Source organism: Hyla sarda, chromosome 9, assembly GCF_029499605.1.
Source record: "Hyla sarda isolate aHylSar1 chromosome 9, aHylSar1.hap1, whole genome shotgun sequence".
In the NCBI taxonomy this organism is placed as follows: Eukaryota; Metazoa; Chordata; class Amphibia; order Anura; family Hylidae; genus Hyla; species Hyla sarda.
The window spans coordinates 164,015,853-164,038,332 of record NC_079197.1 but is presented as its reverse complement, the minus strand read 5'-3'; the positions used below and the strand labels follow the sequence as shown (position 1 = coordinate 164,038,332).

The window sequence follows — 22,480 nt, the reverse complement described above, 5'->3', positions numbered from 1 at the left end:
ATGAAGAAAAGTTCCTGTATCCCCTCCGGGCCAGAAAAGGGCAGGGTTTCTCAACCAGGGTGCCTCCAGCTGTTGCAAAACTTCAACTCCCAGCATGCCCGGACAGCCGAAGCCTGTCCGGGCATGCTGGGAGTTGTAGTTTTGAAACAGCTGGAGGCACCCTGGTTTGAAAACACGATCGGTAAGCAGGGTGATGACATGAAGAAAAGTTCCTGTATCCCCCCTCTAGGCCAGAAAAGGGCAGGGTTTCCCTACCAGGGTGCCTCCAGCTGTTGCAAAACTACAACTCCCAGCAGGGAGAGATGAAGGTAACAGGGTGTGATTGGTAAACAGGGTGATAACATGAAGAAAAGTTCCTGTATCCCCTCCGGGCCAGAAAAGGGCAGGGTTTCTCAACCAGGGTGCCTCCAGCTGTTGCAAAACTTCAACTCCCAGCATGCCCGGACAGCCGAAGGCTGTCCAGGCATGCTGGGAGTTGTAGTTTTGAAACAGCTAAAGGCACCCTGGTTGGAAAACAGGATCGGTAAGTGGGATGATGACATGAAGAAAAGTACCTGTATCCCCCCTCCAGGCCAGAAAAGGGCAGGGTTTCCCAACCAGGGTGCCTCCAGCTGTTGCAAAACTACAACTCCCAGCAGGGAGAGAGGAAGGTAACAGGGTGTGATCGGTAAGCGGGGTGATGACATGAAGAAAAGTTCCTGTATCCCCCTCTGTGCCAGAAAAGGGCAGGGTTTCCCAACCAGGGTGCCTCCAGCTGTTGCAAAACTACAACTCCCAGCAGGGGGAGATGAAGGTAACAGGGTGTGATCGGTGAACGGGGTGATAATATGAAGAAAAGTTCCTGTATCCCCCTCTAGGCCAGAAAAGGGCAGGCTTTCTCAACCAGGGTGCCTCCAGCTGTTGCAAAACTACAACTCCCAGCATGCCCGGACAGCCGAAGGCTGTCCGGGCATGCTGGGAGTTGTAGTTTTGCAACAGCTGGAGGCACCCTGGTTGGAAAAACACTCACCTAACCTTATTCTTGTTTAGGAACTGTAAGAAAATCTGGAACATCCGCTATCCTTAGAAGGTTTAATACATTTGCGTAACTGTCTGATAATCCAGAACATCCGATAATCCAGGATTTTTTTTAATTTATTTACCGTACAGATACATTTACACACAAAAAAAAAAAAAAAAAAAAAAACCCACTATACATGAAGGCGACATTTTGGGCAGAGAACGCTGAGATCTGGAAGATTTGAGACCGCATCTTTGATGTCTTTAGTATTTTTTTATTTATTTATTTTTTTATTTATTTTTTTAATTCGCCTTCTCTATAGGGAAGATCAGAGGAAGTTGTCATAGGAAGTGAGCACTTAGTATCGGAATGTGTTTTTTTTGTAATATTACCGGAGGCTCTGGGCTGCCTCGGCAGTGCGAGGGTTAATAGGGCTGTATATCCCCCTCCTTCCTTCCACCCTCCCCCTTTACTCTCAGTATTATTCATAGCAGTAACCTCACCCTCCACCCTCTCAGGCTCCTTCTGTCTGTGAATCAAATTCTTCTTCTTTTTTTTTTTTCTCTCACTCCTTTTTCTCTTTTGGGGATGTTTGGAGGCCATTTGTCTTTTTAGAAATTTCTGTAAAAATTTGTAATTTTTTGTTTTTTTAAATAAAGCTTGGAATAATATCGCCGACACAGACCGGGACGGAGCTGTGATTTTTTTTTTTATATATTTTTTTTTTTTTTTTTTTTTTTTTTCGGGTCGTTGGCAATGAAAAGGAGAAGTTGTTGATGGATTCGCCTTGGATTTGTAATAGGGTCTCTTCCCCGGAGAAGCGGAGTCGGGAATGATCGTAAGGACGTAGCGGAGAGACACCGAGGATTGGGAAGCGTTTGGGTCCAGCTGTGGAGGAGAGCAGCGTGGTATGTACATGGCATGCCTTGTCCCATATTAATCCCATACATTGACATTCTGCATTCATACTCCTATGTATACGTGTTGTCATAAGATAAAGGCTTCCGTACATATGACCCAAAACTGAGGACCCGCCATTTGGGGGAGACGCTACTCATATGGGGAGAAGTGGTGGAAGTACTAGATATGTATACTGGGACCATTACACATATATAATGATATATTCTAGATAGATAGTGACTTTCTATGTATACACACTTTACTGTCAGTCTCCACAGTCCATCATTCTGTATAGCTCAGATTATAGAGACACCCCCCCCTATAGATGTCTGTCTATATGTCAGTATGTGTGGACAGCTGCTCCTTTGTCTCTCCATTGTCTCTAGACAGGCCGCTTACTATAAAACTGTTCATCTGTGGCAGTCACATCTATCTTGACTGAGCGTTCTGACTGGTCTGATGATGTCTCATTTCACTGTATGGACTCTCCACCATCTCATTGTTTTGGGTTGCCATGTCCCCGCCTACGATAGTCTGTCTAGCCCCCCTAGATGTATTGCTTCTTGTCATCCTGGGGATCCCATTGTGTTTCTTGAGCCTTGCATTGTGCTGTCTCGTTGCACTGTGAGATTCAGCTTAGCTGTCCCATTAGACTGTGCAACCTTGCTCTGCGGTCTCGTTTCACTGGGCAACCTTGCTCTGCTGTCTTGTTGCACAAAGCAGTCTTGATTCGCTGTCTTGGCTAGTTATTGCACTGGACTGTCTGTCTATTGCCATGGCACTGGGCTGTCTCACTCTTCTGCCATGGCACCGAACTATCTACTGCCATTGCACTGGGCTGTCTCAGTCTACTGCCATGGCACTAGGCTGTCTCAGTCTACTTACTGCCATGGCACTAGGCTGTCTCAGTCTACTTACTGCCATGGCACTGGGCTGTCTCAGTCTACTTACTGCCATGGCACTGGGCTGTCTCAGTCTACTTACTGCCATGGCACTGGGCTGTCTCAGTCTACTTACTGCCATGGCACTGGGCTGTCTCAGTCTACTTACTGCCATGGCACTGGGCTGTCTCAGTCTACTGCCATGGCACTGGGCTGTCTCAGTCTACTGCCATGGCACTGGGCTGTCTCAGTCTACTGCCATGGCACTGGGCTGTCTCAGTCTACTGCCATGGCACTGGGCTGTCTCAGTCTACTGCCATGGCACTGGGCTGTCTCAGTCTACTGCCATGGCACTGGGCTGTCTCAGTCTACTGCCATGGCACTGGGCTGTCTCAGTCTACTGCCATGGCACTGGGCTGTCTCAGTCTACTGCCATGGCACTGGGCTGTCTCAATCTACTGCCATGGCACTGGGCTGTCTCAGTCTACTGCCATGGCACTGGGCTGTCTCAGTCTACTGCCATGGCACTGGGCTGTCTCAGTCTACTGCCATGGCACTGGGCTGTCTCAGTCTACTGCCATGGCACTGGGCTGTCTCAGTCTACTGCCATGGCACTGGGCTGTCTCAGTCTACTGCCATGGCACTGGGCTGTCTCAGTCTACTGCCATGGCACTGGGCTGTCTCAGTCTACTGCCATGGCACTGGGCTGTCTCAGTCTACTGCCATGGCACTGGGCTGTCTCAGTCTACTGCCATGGCACTGGGCTGTCTCAGTCTACTGCCATGGCACTGGGCTGTCTCAGTCTTCTGCCATGGCACTGGGCTGTCTCAGTCTACTGCCATGGCACTGGGCTGTCTCAGTCTACTGCCATGGCACCGGGCTATGTGTCTATCGCCGTGGCACCGGGATGTCTCGGTCTACTGCCGTGGCACCGGGATGTCTCGGTCTACTGCCGTGGCACCGGGATGTCTCGGTCTACTGCCGTGGCACCGGGATGTCTCTGTCTACTGCCATCGCGCTGGCACTTAACTGGCTCACCACAAAGTCCCATACTACCATTCCATTGCACTGCACTCTTGCTCTACCGTCTTGGCACCATGCTGTCATATAATTGCATTGTGCTAGCCCCCCCTTTTCTATCCTCCATTGTTTGGTTGCATTGAGCTGTCTCACTACACTCGGTTAATTCTATTATTGCTCTCCCACTGTCTCATCATACTGTGTCATCCCACTTTCATTTGCAATTAGTCTGTTTACACTGTCGCCCCCTCCTCCTCTGTCATTGCTAAAATATTTGGCTTGCTACATACAATTTTGGAATTACAACCCGTAATCCTTAATTTGGTGTTTGCTATTATTCCCCATGATAAATAGATGAGCAATTATCATAGTGAAATGCATATTAGCGCTGCCACAGAGCACCAGGTGTAGAGCGGGTACCAAGTGGGTGATGGACGATTACCATAAGATGCCATATTATTAATGTCGTACGTCTCTCAACCATTTCAGACAATGGTTGAGAGACATATATATTAGTATATAGTATTATGCTGTTCTCATGTTCCTTTAGACTCAATAGATGTGACCACCATAAATGTGAAGGCCAAATATTTATTTTTCCATCTTCTTACTACTGTTGTTTGTTATTATTATCATCTATGTCTCCATAGTAGTTGCTTAATCAATTTTCTTATTTCATGTTGCCATCTTTTCTGACCTTTTAATCACTGTATTGTATTGTATTTCCTCAGAAACATCCAACTACGGTAAACCAATCTGGCTTTTCTCCTTCTGCCATGCCTCCTTGGCAACTATTGATCATGGCTTGTGAAAAATAACCCAGGAATTCAAGTCAATATCCAAGCTTAACCCTTGGATCCATCAATACGATAATGATGGAGGTTCCAGACTGGAAGGTCCATCTCCTAGAAAGAAAAAGAAAAGAAGAAGAAGAAATGAAAAGGAGAGAGAGGGAGGAAGATGAACGACTTGCCAAGATGCCTCCCTGGAAGAGAGAGATCATTCTGCGAAGGAAGGCCAAGGCTGAGGCTTCTATGCTGGAGAACAAAACAGAGACTGAAGGAGAACAAGAGGAAAAAATAGGAGGTGGCGGAGAAGAAGAGGAAAAAGAGAGTCGGGTTTTAAGAGAAAATATTGGACCAGTTCAAAAAAATCCATTTATCCAACAGGAGAAGCAAAGACGAATACCAGAATATTCTTGCACTAGACCAAAGTCTACCACCGAGCAAACAGTCCAACGTATTCCAAAGGTAGATGACCTAGTAAGAGATACAAATCTTCCAAATGACGTGAAGGAGCAAGATTCTCCATTAGAGGAGCATCAACCTCCATCCGTAGATGTTAAAGGAAGGGTGAGCCGGTTGCTTAGCCGATTTGGAGGTTCAAGGACAGAAGATGATAGTGACCCATGTTTACAACGGGTAAATGGAGAAGAAGGAGTAACCAAAACTGTACTGCCCACTACTCCGGTAATAGTGGAGCCTGAAACCCAGGTCTCAAGTATTGCAAACCCTGCTCCGCCTTCGCCTTCCTGCTTTCATACTGCCACGGGAAACCAGACTTTAACTCAGGAAACCATTCTCTCTACCTACGTCACTCCTTCCTCTTCCTCTGTTGAGTCAGAGCCATCCGAGCTTTCAACCTGTGCGGCCCCCATGGCCATGAGTGGGTTCACCACCAGGCAAAGCATGACAGATGAAGTTAGGCCTTTTCCTTTCCAGCTGCGCCCAGCGTCTCCAGCATCTCCAGCCAGGTTAAAGCAGGCTACCCAGGTTTCTCCAATCTTGTCAAGGCCTGAAACCTTCAAGGTTAATGCCGGAAAAACAGACGAAGATGGTGAAACCGGGCTCAGTCCTTCAAAAGTCACTTGTAATTTCCAGGCTATCAAAAGGACAACTGGAGAGAATCAAGCTGTGCAAAGGAGGAAGGGCAATACGATTACAGTCAACCCACGAAAAGTTGCAGTCTGCGAGAATGGGTATGCTGTCACAGAGGCTAAATCCCCGGGAACCAAGCCGGAGTCTGGCAAGAAACGTTATCCAACAGCAGAAGAGATCAAAGTCATTGGGGGCTACCTGGCTTTGTCGAGGTCCTGTCTCGCCAAACACAGTCAGGACAAGAAGAAGGTAAGAAATGGTTTATCCTTGTCCTTGACTTTATTTGCATCAAAATGTTAAAGTATAATAATGTTATCCCTAAAAACAAAAAATCCTTTCAATCTATTCAGTCGCAGTGCTGTGCAAGAAAACAAATGTAATGTATAACTGGTGTATTATCTCTTTAATTCTACACCAGTGTTGTCCTTCATCTCTCCTCCTTTTCCGCACCCCCCTATGTGACAACTCCCCCCTATAGAATGTTATCTCTCATCATTCCATTGGCAGGCTAAAACAAGTTACGGAGTGTTTGCAGAGCTGCAGGATATAGGCATTCTGGGCTCCCCAGTTTAGTTGCATACCACAGTTATTTCTATTTATTGTTCCCCCTATGTATTTGTGTGTGTGTGTGTGTGTGTAGATATATATTTATATACAACAGTAAGAGCTCTGTCACATCATGGTTTGGCCCTCTGTGCGTACACATCGGTATCCTGTCATTGGTTGCCGATGTAAATTCGGCCCATTGACGTAACTGGGGCCTCTAGCTCTCTGTGCACATATATGTTGTCAGCCGATTCTCTATCTGTAGGATAAATGTCTTGTTGTGGGGCGTTTGACCTCTGGGACCACCCACGAATTCCAGAAGAGGAACCAGTCTCTCCTAGTGCATGGGGCACCATGTCGACACATGCATATGGTACTGTCTATGGGAACACCAGAGATGCCAGAGTACAGCACTCCCATAGAGAATAAATAGAGTGCATGCCGACACACCACCCCATGCGGGGCCCTGTTCTGGAGATGGCAGGGAGTCTTGGATAGGGCATACGTTTTTAAAGTAGTACGTTTTTAAGGTAAAAAAATTATAATAATAAGTGTGTGTGTATATGTATGTATATATATATATATGTGTGTGTGTGTGTGTATGTATGTATATAATATTAATTATAGGGTCCCCTCAAATCAAGAATTGCTCTTTGCACCCAATAGTCCTCATGTTCAAAGACAATCTTAGATTATGTTTACACACAGTATTTTGGGCCATTTTGTCAGCCGTAAAAAAAGCTGTGTCTAAGAAAGTCTGAAAATAAATATGCAAAAAAAGGCTCGATTTGGACCAGATGGCAGAAAAATGGGCGAGTTTTTTTTTTGGCTGAAAATGCATACAAAAAATTAATAATAAAAAAACGGGAGTGTGCACATTGTCCCTCATTTACTATTGCAAACCCGACATGTTTTGTCGGGTTGCGCGCCAGACTCTGTCACATTGCGCCAGAAATTCTGTCTGTGCCAGAATATGCGCCAGAATTGAAAACCCCGACAAACTCTCCATTTTGCTAAGAAAACCCCAAAAAGGGGGGAAACTGCTGGGAAAAGGGGGTGCGGTCTCCAAAAAGGGGTGTGTTCCCGACATTTTCACAAAAAAAAACACATATTTACTATGGTTTCCACAGAAAATGTGGTGGATTTCAGATGAGGAAAACCAGACAGATCAGAGCAGGTGATAAAAAAAAAAATAAATAAAATAAAATTTAATAAAAAAAGCAAAGTGTAGGGGAAGTGGAAAATGTAGGGAAACTTTAGTAAATACCGTGGAAAATAAATTGTAGGGAATTAAAACCCACAAAGAAAACTACACAACACTCTTAGTAAATAAGGGCCACTCTCTTAGTTCGGATATAATGGACATATACAAACAACAACAATTTAATTTGCTCCAGGGCATCTAAAATTTTCTGCCTACAGCTGTTAAGCAGACCTATGTGTCTCCATGGTAACAGACAACAAACCGTATATGTAGTCTGATATGACTGTCATACTCCCTCATAGTGGTCCCCTACTTTCTGCTATTATATCAAGTTGTGGGGAGGAGATTCTGGGGAGGGGTAATGGGTGATCGTGGGCATTTGGTGGCTGTTGGGAACGCGAGACGGCTGTTCCTGACCGCAGGCCTGTATTAGTGGGGCAATGGCTTCTCATGGGCCGCCTGCTTGTCTAATATACAATACTGATCTGACCTGGGGCAAGACCAGGGGGGAGATTTATCAAAACCTTTCCAGAGGAAAAGTCGCTGAGTTGCCCATAGCAACCAATCAGATTGCTTCTTTCATTTTTAACAAGGCCTCTGCAAAATGAAAGAAGCGATCTGATTGGTTGCTATGGGCAACTTTTCCTTTGTGCACATTTTTGATGAATCTCAACTTTTTGACCGTATAGGACACCTGTCATCCTATACCCTCCTATGGGAATTTCCTTTATGGGATTTTCCTTTCGGATACATGTTCCCTTTATTTGCTGTGTACATGTAAACACAGGAAGGTACTAAAACCGTACGCAGGAAGCTCTTTTAGATGGATGTTTACTGCAGATTTACACAACACTATGTGACTTTGTGACCCCTGAAATTCGGATCCTGCAAGTTTCTATTACTAAAATTATTACAACATTGACTGCAACTTCAATATGTATTTAGTCAGATGAGACGATAGCAGGGAGACATTTTGTGATCTTAGAGGAGCAATGCAGAGCCCACTCAGTAGTTAAAGGGGTTATCCAGGAAAAAACTTTTTTATATATAAATCAACTGGCTCCGAAAAGTTAAACAGATTTGTAAATTACTTCTATTAAATAATCTTAATCCTTTCAGTACTTATGAGCTTCTGAAGTTAAGGTTGTTCTTTTCTGTCTAAGTGCTCTCTGATAACACGTGTCTCGGGAACCGCCCAGTTTAGAAGAAAATCCCTATAGCAAACCTCTTCTAAACTGGGCGGCTCCCGAGACAGGTGTCATCAGAGAGCACTTAGACAGAAAAGAACAACCCTAACTTCAGAAGCTCATAAGTACTGAAAGGATTAAGATTATTTAATAGAAGTAATTTACAAATCTGTTTACCTTTCTGTAGCCAGTTGAGAGAGATCTTTTTTCCTGGATAACCCCTTTAATGTGGCCATAACCAATGACTTTATATAAATGTGACGTTGTAGGGAACCTATGAGCCATAGCACCTAAAGCAGTGGTCTTAAAGGGGAAATCCGGTGGAAATTTTTCTTTATAAGTCAACTGGTGCCAGAAAATGTAACAGATTTGTAAATTACTTCTATTTAAAAAAATCTTTACCCTTCCTGTATTTTTTAGCAGCTGTATGCTACCAAGGAAATTTTGTTCTTTTTGAATTTCTTTTTTGTCTTGTCCACAGTGCTCTCTGCTGACACCTCTGTTCTTGTCAGGAACTGTCCAGAGCAGCATAGGTTTGCTATGGGGATTTTCTCCTGCTCTGGACAGTTCCTGATACGGACATCAGGTGTCGGCGAGAGAGCACTGTGGACAAGACAAAAAATAAATTCAAAAAGAACAGAATTTCCTCTGTAGCATACAGCTGCTAAAAAGTACAGGAAGGGTAAAGATTTTGTAATAGAAGTAATTTTCCATTCTGTTTAACTTTCTGTCACTAGTTCATAAAAAAAAAAAAAAAAAAAAAAGGTCTCTGAGTACCCCTTTAATGTGTGGCCCTCCAGATGTTGCAAAACTTCAACTTCCAGCATGCCCGGACAGCCAACGGCTGTCCGGGCATGCTGGGAGTTGAAGTTTTGCAACATCTGGAGGGCTGCAGTTTTGAGACCATCGACCTAAAGGGAGAGAGGACTTCATGGGTCTAAGCATAGCTGAGACAACACACTTCAATTGGCCAAATTGCCAGCCGGCAATCAATGGGTAACCAAAAGTATCAGCTACTTAAAGGGGTACTCTACTGGAAAACATTTCTTTTTTTTTTTTTTTTCTCAAATCAACTGGTGCCAGAAAGTTAAACAGATTTGTAAATCATTTCTATTTAAAAAAATCTTAATCCTTCCAGTACTTAGCTGCTGAATGCTCCAGAGGAAGTTATTTTCTTTTTGAATTTCTTTCCAGTCTGACCACAGTGCTCTCTGCTGACACCTTTTCCTGTCCATTTCAGGAACGGTCCGGAGCAGGATAGGTTTACTATGGGGTTTTTCTCTCTACTCTGAACAGTTCCTAAAATAGACAGAGGTGTCAGCAGAGAGCACTGTGGTCAGACAGAAAGAAAATTCAAAAAGAAAACCACTTCCTCTGTAGTATACAACAGCGGATAAGTACTGGAAGGATTAAGATTTTTTAATAGAAGTAATTTACAAATCTGTTTAACTTTCTGACACCAGTTGATTTAAAAGAAAATGTTTTCCAGTGGAGTACCCCTTTTAAACCTTCTGAAAAGTTGGCACTAATGTATTGCACTATAATCTAGGGCAGTGTTTCTCAACCAGTGTGCCTCCGTCTGTTGCAAAACTACAACTCCCAGCATGCCCGGACAGCCAAAGGCTGTCCGTGCATGCTGAGAGTTGTAGTTTTGCAACAGCCGGAAGCACCTTGGTTGGGAAACGTTGATCTACCACATATGATACCCTTTTATTAGGGACGAGGGAAAAAAAAAAAACACTGGCTCTTTAAATTTTGGAAAACATTCTGATAACATTCTGAGAAACATTCTCTCTCCTGCGTTGCACCATCTGGGTCTGGACACCTTTTTTGGACGTCTGCTTCCCAAAAAATTGTAACTGCTCATTAATTTCGCATCGCCCGGCTCATGCCCCCGTGGATGCCAGAGCAGACGTTCCTATATAGGGGGTTAATAAATATTTTAATATACATCCAGCAGTCGGAGAAGAACAAAATCCTCCCGATTTGGCCTTCAGTCTATGTCTGACGTGGGGGGAGGATGAGCTGACGGAAATGGAAGCAATGAGTAATAGAAAATAGAATACAGAATGAAAAAAGATGTAATTACGGGGAGACAGCTGATAGTGGGCCGGGCAGCTGGTGGATGAAATCATTACAGCCAGTACCGTCATGAAAAGTCTACTGTAACAGATGGAATTCACAGGAACGTATCGCTACAGTACACTCTCTGTGGACATTCAGCCGGTGGAATTCCGCTTACAGCAGGCGCCGTCAAATTCATCGGACGTGCACCGTTTCATAGACGGCAATGCAGTATGGAGGAATTCCGCCCAAAGAATTAACATGTTCATTCTTTGGGTGGACGTCCATTCCGCTGGCTGAATTTCGCAGTGAGCGCAGAGTAAGGTTTGGAGGGTCACACGTAGCGTGAAATATGCTGTGGATGCACGGGCGCCAGTCACTAGAGCGAGCTCCCTGCTGCGGGGAGTTGAGGCGTGTCCTCAGCGTGAAATACCCCGCCCTGTGTGTGCAATAAGGTTTGGACTCGGCCCGCCTCCAAACCTTACTGCGCACACAGGACGGTGGGTCTGTTCCTAATGCATATATAAGTAACAGTTCACCCCAAAGGGCATAAGGGGCCCTCTTAATTTATATATCTTAACCAAACCCCAGTGCTGTAGCCCGGGGTAAAACACCCTTATTGAAATACTCCTAAACTTTTACTTTTAATCAGTGTTCAGATAAAACTCAAAGTAAACCCAGAAATCTTAAAAATGATGCCAGATGGGTAATGTGTTAATGATGTACAACAGGGTATAAACCCTCACGTATCAAGATCTGGGGTACTGCAGATACCCAATTATTCTATCTGGATATCATTAAAATAAACACACTGGATTGCCAGCATCTACGTGTTTCGCCATTACAAGGGCGTTCTCAGGAGGCAAACAGCGAGCCATTGCCACTGTTTGCCTCTTGAGAACGCTGTTGTAACGGCGAAACATGTAGAGGCTGCCAATCCAGTGTGTTTATTTTAATTATTTCAAGATAGAATAGTTTGGTATCTGCAGTACCCCAGATCTTGATACGTGAGGGTTTATACCCTGTTGTACATCATTAAAGGGGTTCCAGAAAGTTAAACAGATTTGTAAATTACTTCTATTAAAAAATCTTAATCCTTCCAATAATTATCAGCTGCTGAAGTTGAGTTGTTCTTTTCTGTCTGACCACAGTGCTCTCTGCTGACATCTCTGCTTGTCTCGGGAACTGCACAGAGTAGAAGAGGTTTGCTATGGGGATTTGCTTCTACTCTGGACAGTTCCCTGAGACAGGTGTCATCAGAGAGCACTTAGACAGAAAAGAACTCAACTTCAGCAGCTCATAAGTACTGAAAGGATTAAGATTTTTTAATTTAAGTAATTTACAAATTTGTTTAACTTTCTGGAGCCAGTTGAGATTATATATATATATATATATATATATATATATATATATATATATGTGTGTGTTTTTTCCTGGATAACCCCTTTAATAAAGGGGATGGTAATGCATTTCCCAGAGGAAAAACAATATTTTTGGAACTTTTTTTGTCTGTTTTTCCAGATTGATTAGTTCTTAGGATAGAATGGAAGAATCAATTTGTTTGTCAATTCAGTTGAACCTGAACTTAAAGGGGTAATCCACCGAAAAACATCTTATCCCCTATCCAAAGGATAGGGATAAGATGTCCGATCGCGGGGATCCCCACAATCTCCAGCGCGGGAACTCCAGTCATCCATGCACGGAGTGAACTCCGCTCCGTGCCGGATGACTGACGTCTACAGCCGCCATGCCCCCTCCATTCATGTCTATGGGACGAGGCGTGACGGCTACGTGCTAGCCATCTTGCCCCCTGCCATAGACCTGAATGGAAGGGGCGTGGCATCACATCACAAACACAGAAGCTCCAAACTTCCGTGTTCCCGGACGCCACCGCTGCCGGCCTGGAGATCGCTGGGGTCCCCTGCAATTAGACCTCTTATCTCCTATCCTTTGGATATGGGATAAGATGTTTTTCGGCGGAGTACCCCTTTTAAAGTAAAAATAAATATATCTTTTTTTTTTTTTTTTGTGTTTGCATATCAGTAAACCAGATGCATCAAGTACAGGAAAAGAAAATAGTATTTTAGTTACATTAGTTCCTTCCCCTTTTCTGTGTATTGCAGCCTGGACTGAACCAACCAGCACTGAAATGTTATAACCTTTTGCAATCCAGGACACCTCAGCATTTTAACACTTCTCTCGTGCTGCACCATTATAGGCGCGTCTCCAATTTCAGAGGCTTTACATGCACCAATTTCCTACTTCATTGATGTCTTTCAGTCCTCGATCTCGCATCTTATGTTTCACGTGTTTTGCTGACCCATCGGTCTAGAAGCTTTCATGTGAAGAGTCGCACATCTGCTACAGCTAATACATTCTTCTGTGACATTTGCAGACTTGCTGCGGGTCACACCTCTCCTGGTCAATCTCATTACAGCTTGCTCTATTTTTATTTTATTTATTGGGGGGGGGGGGTTGTGTTCACCTGTGTCTTTATCATGATAGGTCATGTGATTTCTTTTTTATTTATTTATTTTTTCATCATGTGACTCAAGGATTTCTATTAAAGAAATGGTGGGGGTCAGAAAAACCGCCAATGCTAAACCCTCAGTGGAAACCCCAGCTGTTGTCCTCCTCACATTCACACCTATGGACCCACAAAAAAAGGGGGATCATACAAAATGTATCCCATATCCATAGGAGTCTGATTGCGGGAGGTCTGAGAGCTCGGACTCCCCTGTGATCTTTAGGATGGGGCCCAGTCTCTTACCTCTGAGCAGTCCGTTCCCCACCTTCAGAGACAAACTGGTCTCAGGAGTGACAGCCTGCTGCGCCAATCATTGGCTGATGTGGGACATCGCTGCGGCCTGAGGCCAATTTGTCCCAGAAGATGGGGGACAGAGAGCTCAGAGGTAAGAGACTGGCCCCGTTCTGTGGACCAGACACTTATCCCGTATGCTGTGGATAGGGGATCAGTTTTGTATAATCGGAGTACCCCTGTAAACACACTACTACAGAAAATTAAAATGATGACCTCACCCCCATATGTGAATCCCTACTATATCGGTTGTGCATTAAATAATGTTGACTTTGGAAAGACAGGAAGAAGGTCAAGAAAAGGGAGGCCATATATAGACAGCATAAGGAGATTATCAGTGCCCTGGATGCAAGTCTGCGGGACGGAATCCAGAAGATGCGTAGACACTTCCCGATATCACACACGGACAATGTCACCCGCCAGGGAATGTCACTCCGCTGACTCCATATCTGGTGATGTCACACTCAACTCTACACATGGCTTTACAACAAATACACAGTGTCGCCATGTTTTATGTAAGAATAGAACATTCTATTTCTCCTTTTGCTTGGGATTTTCCTTTACTCTGAATTACCCTGTGAAGTTCCCCATTTTTCACATTAACTCTGTTAGTGTTTTCTCTCATATTCTTGACGTGATTTTCCGATGTCTGGAACATTAGACACATTGCACCAAAGAGGTTTTTTAAGAGCATAATTTCGACAATGGTCCAAGTCTGGGACTTCTGTGTAGATCTGTATCCTGTTCACTGTAGTCTTGGGCTATGATTTGCCTGGGGATTTACAGTAGGGTCACAAGTAGCGCATCCACAGGGTATTTCACGCTGAGGATGCGCCGCAACTCCCAGCAGCAGGGAGCTCACTCTGGTGACTGGCGCCAGTGCATCCACAGCGTATTGCACGCTACATGTGACCCTACACTTAAACACTGTAAAGATGACCTCTGTTCTTTTCTTCTATAAATCCCTGGTGGCAAGGGGACTGTAAAGCCCAATAGGTGAAAGATTTAAATTATATAATGATGCTTAAAAAATAGGGTGGGGACACCAAAAGGTGATTTGGCACAGGGCCCCATGCAGCCCATGGCCTGCCCTGTTCACATCAATACCTGGCACTAGATGTTGGGCACGACTCCTTCCAGAACACATGGGAACGGAGTTCCTGCACTTTTTCCACAGCAGGAACACTGTTCCCATTAGCAGGAATCCTGCAGGACCAGCCCTTGAGTGGAAATGTTGTATTTGAGTTCCCACATGTTTTTCCCAGGACTTGACCCCTGACTAGATGAATGAGTGTCTACAGTGTTATTTTGTCTGGACATGGCCATGGACCAACCATAAAGCTGAATACCTTTTCATTCAGTAGAACCTTAAAATGTTCATACTGGTCGGCACCGATTGCTTGTTACATTCCAGACTGACTACATTACCGACATGTCTGTAGCCGTCTTTTAGGAAGTCCAAAAGTACAAGAGCGCAGCCGGCACCACACAATCCACGTGCTTTATGGGAGAGATTTATCAATACCGGTGCAAAGGAAAAGTTGCCAATAGCAACCAATCAGATCGCTTCTTTCATTTTGCAGAGGCCTTGTTAAAAAGGAAAGAAGCAATCTGATTGGTTGCTATGGGCAACTCGGCAACTTTTCCTCTGGACAGGTTTTGATAAATCTCCCCCTTTGTGTCTGCACCAAAAATTACTGAAAAATCTCAGCTGTAACTTTTATTTTCTAATGTGTTTTTTTTTTTTTTTTATATATTTGATAAATTGATCTGGTTGTGAAGCACAGGCCATGAGCTTGGTTAAGGCCTGGGCCAACCAGGACTAGAGTAGACAGTCTCAGGCTGGACAACGGTCTAAGGGTGCATTCAGACAAGTGGATTTTCCGCGCGGATTTTGCTGCGGATCCGCCACTGAAGGACCTCTCTATGCTGCCTTTACATGTGCCTGCTCATAGCAACAATACACCGCTACGAGCAGACACACTGCGATGTATACTCGCACATCACGGCAGCTCTCTGCCTGGCTCAATGTGCAGGGGGAGCGACCGCGATGCGTGCGAGTACACCGTGCATGCGCTGCGACTCACACTTCGCTTCAGTGTGTCTGCACGTAGCAGCGTATTGCCGCTCCGAGCAGGCACACGTAAAGGCACCATACAGAGGTCCTTCAGCGGCGGATCTGCAGCATTAAATACGCTGTAAATCTGCTCGTCTGAATGTACCCTAAGGGAGAGTTAAGGAATAGGAGGGGCAGAGGTACTGGGAAGATTTATCAAAACCTGTGCAAAGGAAAAGTTGCCCATAGAAACCAATCAGATCGCTTCTTTCATTTTAGAGAGGCCTTGTTAAAAATGAAAGAAAACTGATTGGTTGCTATGCGCAACTGGGTAACTTTTCCTCTGCACAGGTTTTGATAAATCTTCCCCACTGAGACTTTGAGAAGAAGGCTCACGACATCTGGGGTCGTTGGGGGAGGAGAGACAGCTGGGCGAGATTGGGAGGGGAGAACATGGAAGGTCTGGAAATCCCCCGGGGCCTGGAGAGAGGCAGAGATTATTGATGGCCTGAGGACAATGGATAAAGGGAATAATAGGGAAATGTGGACTGCGGAGAGGCGAGAGAGTGATAATAAACTCTTTTATTGAGCAGCCTGAGAGGATATAACAACTCGGGCATAATAAGATTATTCAGAGAGGAGGAGAACTTCTCTGTGATTGAGCTTCTTCCTCTTCTTTGGACACCATATTTTTTTTTGTATAGTTCCCCATATCTCAGGCCCTTCCGTCTTTTCTTTGCTGTCCGTCTTGTCCCTGCCCTTAACGCTTTGTTGCAGTCTCTTCTCCTGTTCCTGGATAGATCTCGGCTTCTTAGCTTGTCTCCCCTAAATGACCCCTAATGATATAATCGGATCAGGGTCCCAGCCAATTAAGAGATTAGCATGGTTAACCCCTTCCTGGCAGGCCTGCGATCAGACTCAATACACATCACCACGGACACTTATTGCTACTGAATTTTATTGGACATTGACTATAATGGTTTTTGATAAATCATGTATCTACAACAGTGTTTCCCAACCGGGGGGCCTCCAGCTGTTGCAAAAGTTGCTGTTGCTGGCAGGGCATGCTGGGTGTTGTAGTTTTGCAACAGCTGAAGGCACCTATGTCATACTGTGCCATTAGTAGGATAGAGCTGCCATACTGACAACCTGATCCTGTACCCTATCTGCCTTTGTGCCTCCATTGAAAAATGTCAGTACAGTGTATCAAGGGATATATATATCTCTATATCTCCAGGCGTGGACAAATGGCTGATAAGGAAATAAAACAAATTATACCTGTCCTATAGCTGTTGACTGTTTACAATGTTATAAAATCATGTTTTCCTTCTAAGCTCAAGTCATGGAGGCTGTACTGAGCAGAGCAGAAGCATACACGCCTTCTTCCTCCCCCATAGCTACCAGCATGATTGATTGTACATGTATCAGTGCTGGAAGCCAAACCCTATACATCAATCATGCAGGGTGGGGGAAGGAGAAGGCTTGCATGATACAGCTCAGCCCGGCCTCTACGAACCGTTTAGAAATAGTTTGTCATTCTACAAACAACTTTGCTTCTATTTATTGCAGTCACATTCTGTATACCTACAGCTGGATAAGTCTCAGGAGAGTGGTTGCTATTGTGCTGAAAAAACATGGTACTGGTGGTTAAAGTGGATGCTGGGAGCTGACATGCAGTAGCCTAGCACAGCCACTTCTCAATGTATGGAGCGGTGTGCTTCCGGCTCTGTTCACTAGGTATTTTGGGCACTGTACCTCTACAGGGCCGGTTTTAGGCTTATTGTGGCCCTAGGCAAAAATCAAGAGGGGCCCCAAAAGTTGTAATAGTGCACTAACCAGATTTGCTAATTTTTGGTCACTTCAAATACCATAAATATCTAAAAAGCAATTGAAAAGTCCCATCAAAACAAAAATGGTACCGATAACAACTACAAATCAAAGCGCAAAAAATGACCCTATGACCCTCATACATCCACATATACAGAAAAATAAAAGAGTTATAGGGATCGGAATAGTACAATTTCATATTTGTATAGTCCCCCCACATTAGGTTGGCAGTATAGTCCCCCCCCCCCCACATTAGGTTGGCAGTATAGTTCCCCTACATTAGGTTGGCAGTATAGTACCCCCCCCCCCCCCACACACACACACACACACACACACACATTAGGTTGTAGTTCCCCCACATTAGGTTGTAGTTCCCCCCCCCCACATTAGGTTGGCAGTATAGTTCCCCCACATTAGGTTGCAGTCCCCCCCCCCCCCATTAGGTTGGCAGTATAGTTCCCCCAACATTAGGTTGGCAGCATAGTTCCCCCCCCCCCCCCACATTAGGTTGTAGTTCCCCCACATTAGGTTGGCAGTATAGTTCCCCCACATTAGGTAGGCAGTATGCTCCCCCACATCAGGTTGCAGTTCCCCCACATTAGGTAGGCAGTATGTTCCCCCACATTAGGTGGAAGCCCCCCCCCCCCCCCAATTATGTTGGCAGTATAGTTCCCTCCCATTAGGTTGCAGTTCCCCCCCCCCCCCATTAGGTTGGCAGTATAGTTCCCTCCCCCCATTAGGTTGGCAGTATGTCCCCCCCCCCCCCCCCCCACATTAGGTTGGCAGTATAGTGTTCCCCTGCTCATTGCTCCGCCCCCCGCCCCCTGCTTTTTCTATTTTTCATATTTCCTTACCTGGCCGCGCTCGGCAGGCTCAGGTAATGCTGTGGGTATTGTGGGGTGTGTGGATAATATGACGAGTGACTGCCGACTCCTCTGCACGGCGTCAGGGACGTCACTCATCATTCCCTGCAGCCGCGGCCGGACTGCTAAACTCAAGCAGCCGCGGCTGCAGGGAATGAGGAGTGACATCCCTGACGCCGTGCAGAGGAGCCGGCAGTCACTCGTCATATTATCCACACAGCCCACAAGACCTGCCGCATTACCTGAGCCTGCCGAGCGCGACCAGGTAAGGAAATATGAAAAATAGAAAAAGCAGAAGTGTCCGGACCGCCGCTGGTCACGGTTTTTAATCTTTAACAAGCAGCCGGCCCTGCGGCCACTTTAAAAAGTTGCGCCCCCCCCCTACTGAGCAGGGGGCCCCCTGGGGGATGGGGGCCCTAGGCAATTGCCTGGTTTGCCCGCCCTAACGCCGGTCCTGCACAAACAGCTGACAGGGGTGCCAGGCGTCCAAACCCCCCCCCCCCCCCTCCAACCTGCCTCACAAGTACATGAGATTCAGGACATAGTATGTACAGAGCTTGTCCAAGAATAGAAAAAAAGCTGCTTCTTTCTTGCAAAAAAAAAAACAGCACCAATCCTGTTGACAGGTTGTGTGTGGTATTGCAGCTCAGCTGCATTTGAAGTTAATGGGAGAAGCAGCACTACACACAACCTGTGGTGCTGTATTTGCAAGAAATAATAAAAAAAAAAAAAAAAGTTTTTATTTTTAGATATAGAATGTGTTTAGAAAAATCCACACTGCCATCTATGAACACATTATCTTGCATGTCTCCACTTCTGAGACCCTCAACCCTTTCCAGTAATGTCAATTCTGTTCACTTTTTTTGTCCTTAGATGAATATTTCCTTTCCAGAAGCGGATCTAGAGAGTACCTTCGAGTATCCATCAGAGAGCTCTATGTTAGCAGAATATGGCCCGGCAGAGGAGCCGGATGTCCCTGTCCCTCCGCTTGCTCAGCCAGAGGATGACGAAGAAGAAGAAAGTGCCCTTTTGGGAGGCATCTTAAGAAGGAAAGCTCTCATAGTTGGTGAGTACCTTGATGAGATGTTGACTACCCTATGATATTGTCATGCTTTCCCATAACACGTTTCTATTGTCTTCTACTGTAGATGAGTCCTGCAAACGCTGAGGAGAGGTCACAAAGCATTTTGGGTACTGAGCACCAAGCACCTGTGGATTCTGGCATTTCTGTACCAATGGAGCGATCCATGTTTACCAATAAAAGCAGCACACACGACCAGTCAAACGGTGGGAAAACCAGCCGATACGATTCACGACCAACAGATGGCCTTGGTCTACCTACGAAGAGTTGCTTCTGAAGTTCAGGAACTATTTTAACCAGAGGTCGTGATGTTGTTGCTACTATTGACTATTCCAATGGAGGCAACAACTGCTGATGATGGAACAAACAACTTGTTTGGCAATTTTACCATTTCGGTATTTATCTGTGAGACTATCGAAATCCTTCAACAGTGGATGAGTAACAATTACCTGTTCTTAGAATTTGTACCATGTTTAGCCGGGAGACTAGTTTTAGCCATGTATAGTATCTTAACATGCTTTATTAGTGTTTTATAAGTAGTTATATGTTAAAAGTTTTGTACTGGGTTAAAAACCTGGCAGCTTTGTTCCAAAAACAGTGCCATACATGTCTATGGGTTGATTTGGGTATTGCAGCTCAGCTCCAACCTTTGGACAGGTGTGGCTCTTTTTGGCAGAAAAGCAGTCATCTTGTTACTGTGTAATGTCTTTACTATTAGTAGAACAAGTTACTGTTAGCAGCCACTGAACGCATTACTAGTTAGTCCATCGGAAGCATGTAAATTTTAGCTAGTTAGCCTTTGCGTTAAAGTTTCTTACCGCTAACCAAGTTTCCAGTTAATGTTTTTAACATTATTGGTTACACCAGAAGTATTCCTAGTGAGTGATACTCTATGGTACTGGTTTTAACCTATATTATACCACTGCTAAAATTGTATCTGTCGAGAATTCTTTTTTAACAAATGGCCACTGAACAAAAGACTTCTATTGGCTCAGGACTGTTGACACCGTTCTAGATGAGGACGCACTGGTTCAGATGAATACAAAACTGCTAGTTCTTATTACCGGCAAGTATTTCTTTTTAAAACTGCTTTTTTGTTTTTGTTTTGTATTTTTTTATATATATTTTTTTATATTTTTGTATTTTTTTTTTTTTTATACAAGGAAATGTTGATAAACAAGTGTTTTGCTATCCAGGCTTTAAGATTTCTAATATCCATCATCATGAGTGCCAATCCACTTCTTATGATTGTCTGCTGAAAAAAATGGGGTGGTCATACAAAAAGAAACCCTTTGAATGTGTCGGCATATTTTATTTTTTATTTTTATTATTATTACTTTTTCTAATTTTTACTGTTCTCGTTGGAAACTTATGTCCATAGTTGTGACTTTAGGGCAGTGGTCGCCAACCTGTGGCTCACCGGACATTATAGTATTCCAGTAGAGGCAGATCTGCTTCAATAATGCACTGTGTTTTGCACTTAATTTTGAATTTTAATATATATGTATGTACAGTATGTTTTCTCATTTATGTTTCTTGGATGGATGCAATTCATGAATGGGATTTTGAAAGTACTGTAATATTTTACTATTAAGAGTATGATTCCAATAGTGGCCCGGTGTAGGATTTTCTGTAAAAGATAGGCAACCATGAATTTCGCTGAATCTCCATTGGCAGAATTCAGCAAGTGGAGATTCAGATCTGGCAGCCGCCAAAATACTTTGGCGGTAGGACCCTGCGGCACTCCGCCGTCACCATTGACGGCTATGCAGTGCTGATGCAATTCAGCACAAAGAATGAACATGCTCATTCTCTGTGCTAAACAATTTCAGCCGCGGAATTGTCCGCCGCTGAGATTGCTCAGTGTGAACGGGTTTCGCGGAAGACCCATTCACACTGATGTTAAAGTTCACCACACTGAATTCTGCGGGAATTACATAGTGTGAACACACCCTGATAGTAAATCATGGGTCACACAGGACTAACAATGATAGATACCACTATAATAGCCAATCACGGGTCACCCAGGACAAGCTGTCAAGGATGCCACAATAAAAGTCAATACCCCATTTGTTTCAATTTGTTCAGTATTATTAAGTTTTAACTTTTACTTCTTTACCCATTAGGACCCTGATAAACAATAGAACTCCCATCATGCCAGAGAAAATTGTTCTTTTCTCATTTTTTTTCATAATTGCTGTAAAGTGGCAGCTTGGTAAAAAAAAAAAAAAAAAGGATTGAGGGTGAAGGGATCAATTCGGACCATGACATAGTCTTCATCAACCAAGGGTTTGTATAGTTGATGGATTATACTCTTAGAATATTCTCTAATACACTGTCAATAGACCCTCAAATAACTTTGTTTCTGGGCCTTTTTTTAATAGTTCATTTGTACAGCACTTGGATGAAGGTCCATGTGGGGCCAAAGACACTTAGAATGAGGTTTTTCTTCCATCAAACATACAGAAGTAACGATGACCAAAGGTCTCCAAGCTCATTGGAAGATCCAAATAACTAGGTGTTCAAAAGCCTTGGTACTAAATATTAGGCCCCTAAAGAAAGAGAAAAAAACAGTCATCGTGGTGGTCCACAGAGGCTTCTGCCTACCCTGTCAACCTTGCTTGATGGATCTCTCCCTATACCCAAACAGGGAGGGATCAATAAATTAATGCTGGTAGGACAGAGAAAAGCTAACAATGACCATGATTTGAGATTTCTTTTTCTTAACCATCTTCTGACAAGTCATTGAGATTGGGTGAGGTCTATGAAATGAGATGCCACTGACCACAAAAATGAAGACCATTGTGCTATTTTGGGTAAACATTACTGTTAACTCTGTTTTCGAAGTCTGTTTTGAGTAAAGCTAAAAGGGAACCGTTGTGGGCACTGCATTGTGGCCCCCTCGATTTTGTAATAGCAAGGGGGGGGGGGGCAGAAGATCCTATCTCAAAAGCTCTTTGTTCATGTTGTGGGATCAGTCTTTCCTAGACCCGTGACGAAGGGTTGTCATACAAAAATAGTGAATGTCTCATGTCACAGATACCTTCTGGTGGCTTTATTTTGTCAGATTTTTATCTTTTATCATTTCTAAACAAAATACAAAGTCAACTGCCATATTGTGTTGTTTTTTGTTAATAAAACAGTGTTATGAGAGTC

General features: G+C 44.3%; 1 protein-coding gene across 2 annotated transcripts; it reads left to right on the top strand.

The window, feature by feature from the left end:
• The first annotated feature begins 1,409 nt into the window (after positions 1-1,409).
• PPP1R18 (protein phosphatase 1 regulatory subunit 18) lies at positions 1,410-22,480 on the top strand. 2 transcript variants are annotated; one of them, XR_008847986.1, is made up of 5 exons: positions 1,410-1,908; positions 4,533-5,927; positions 19,117-19,309; positions 19,392-21,734; positions 21,794-22,480. XR_008847986.1 is itself a non-coding variant. In XM_056540609.1 (4 exons), exons 2-4 carry the CDS (start codon positions 4,674-4,676, stop codon positions 19,409-19,411), a joined length of 1,467 nt encoding a protein of 488 aa, XP_056396584.1. In that variant the 5' UTR covers positions 1,410-1,908; positions 4,533-4,673; the 3' UTR covers positions 19,412-22,480. The 2 variants fall into 2 exon arrangements, 1 of the variants encoding a protein (XP_056396584.1); XM_056540609.1 differs by having other exon boundaries at positions 19,392-22,480.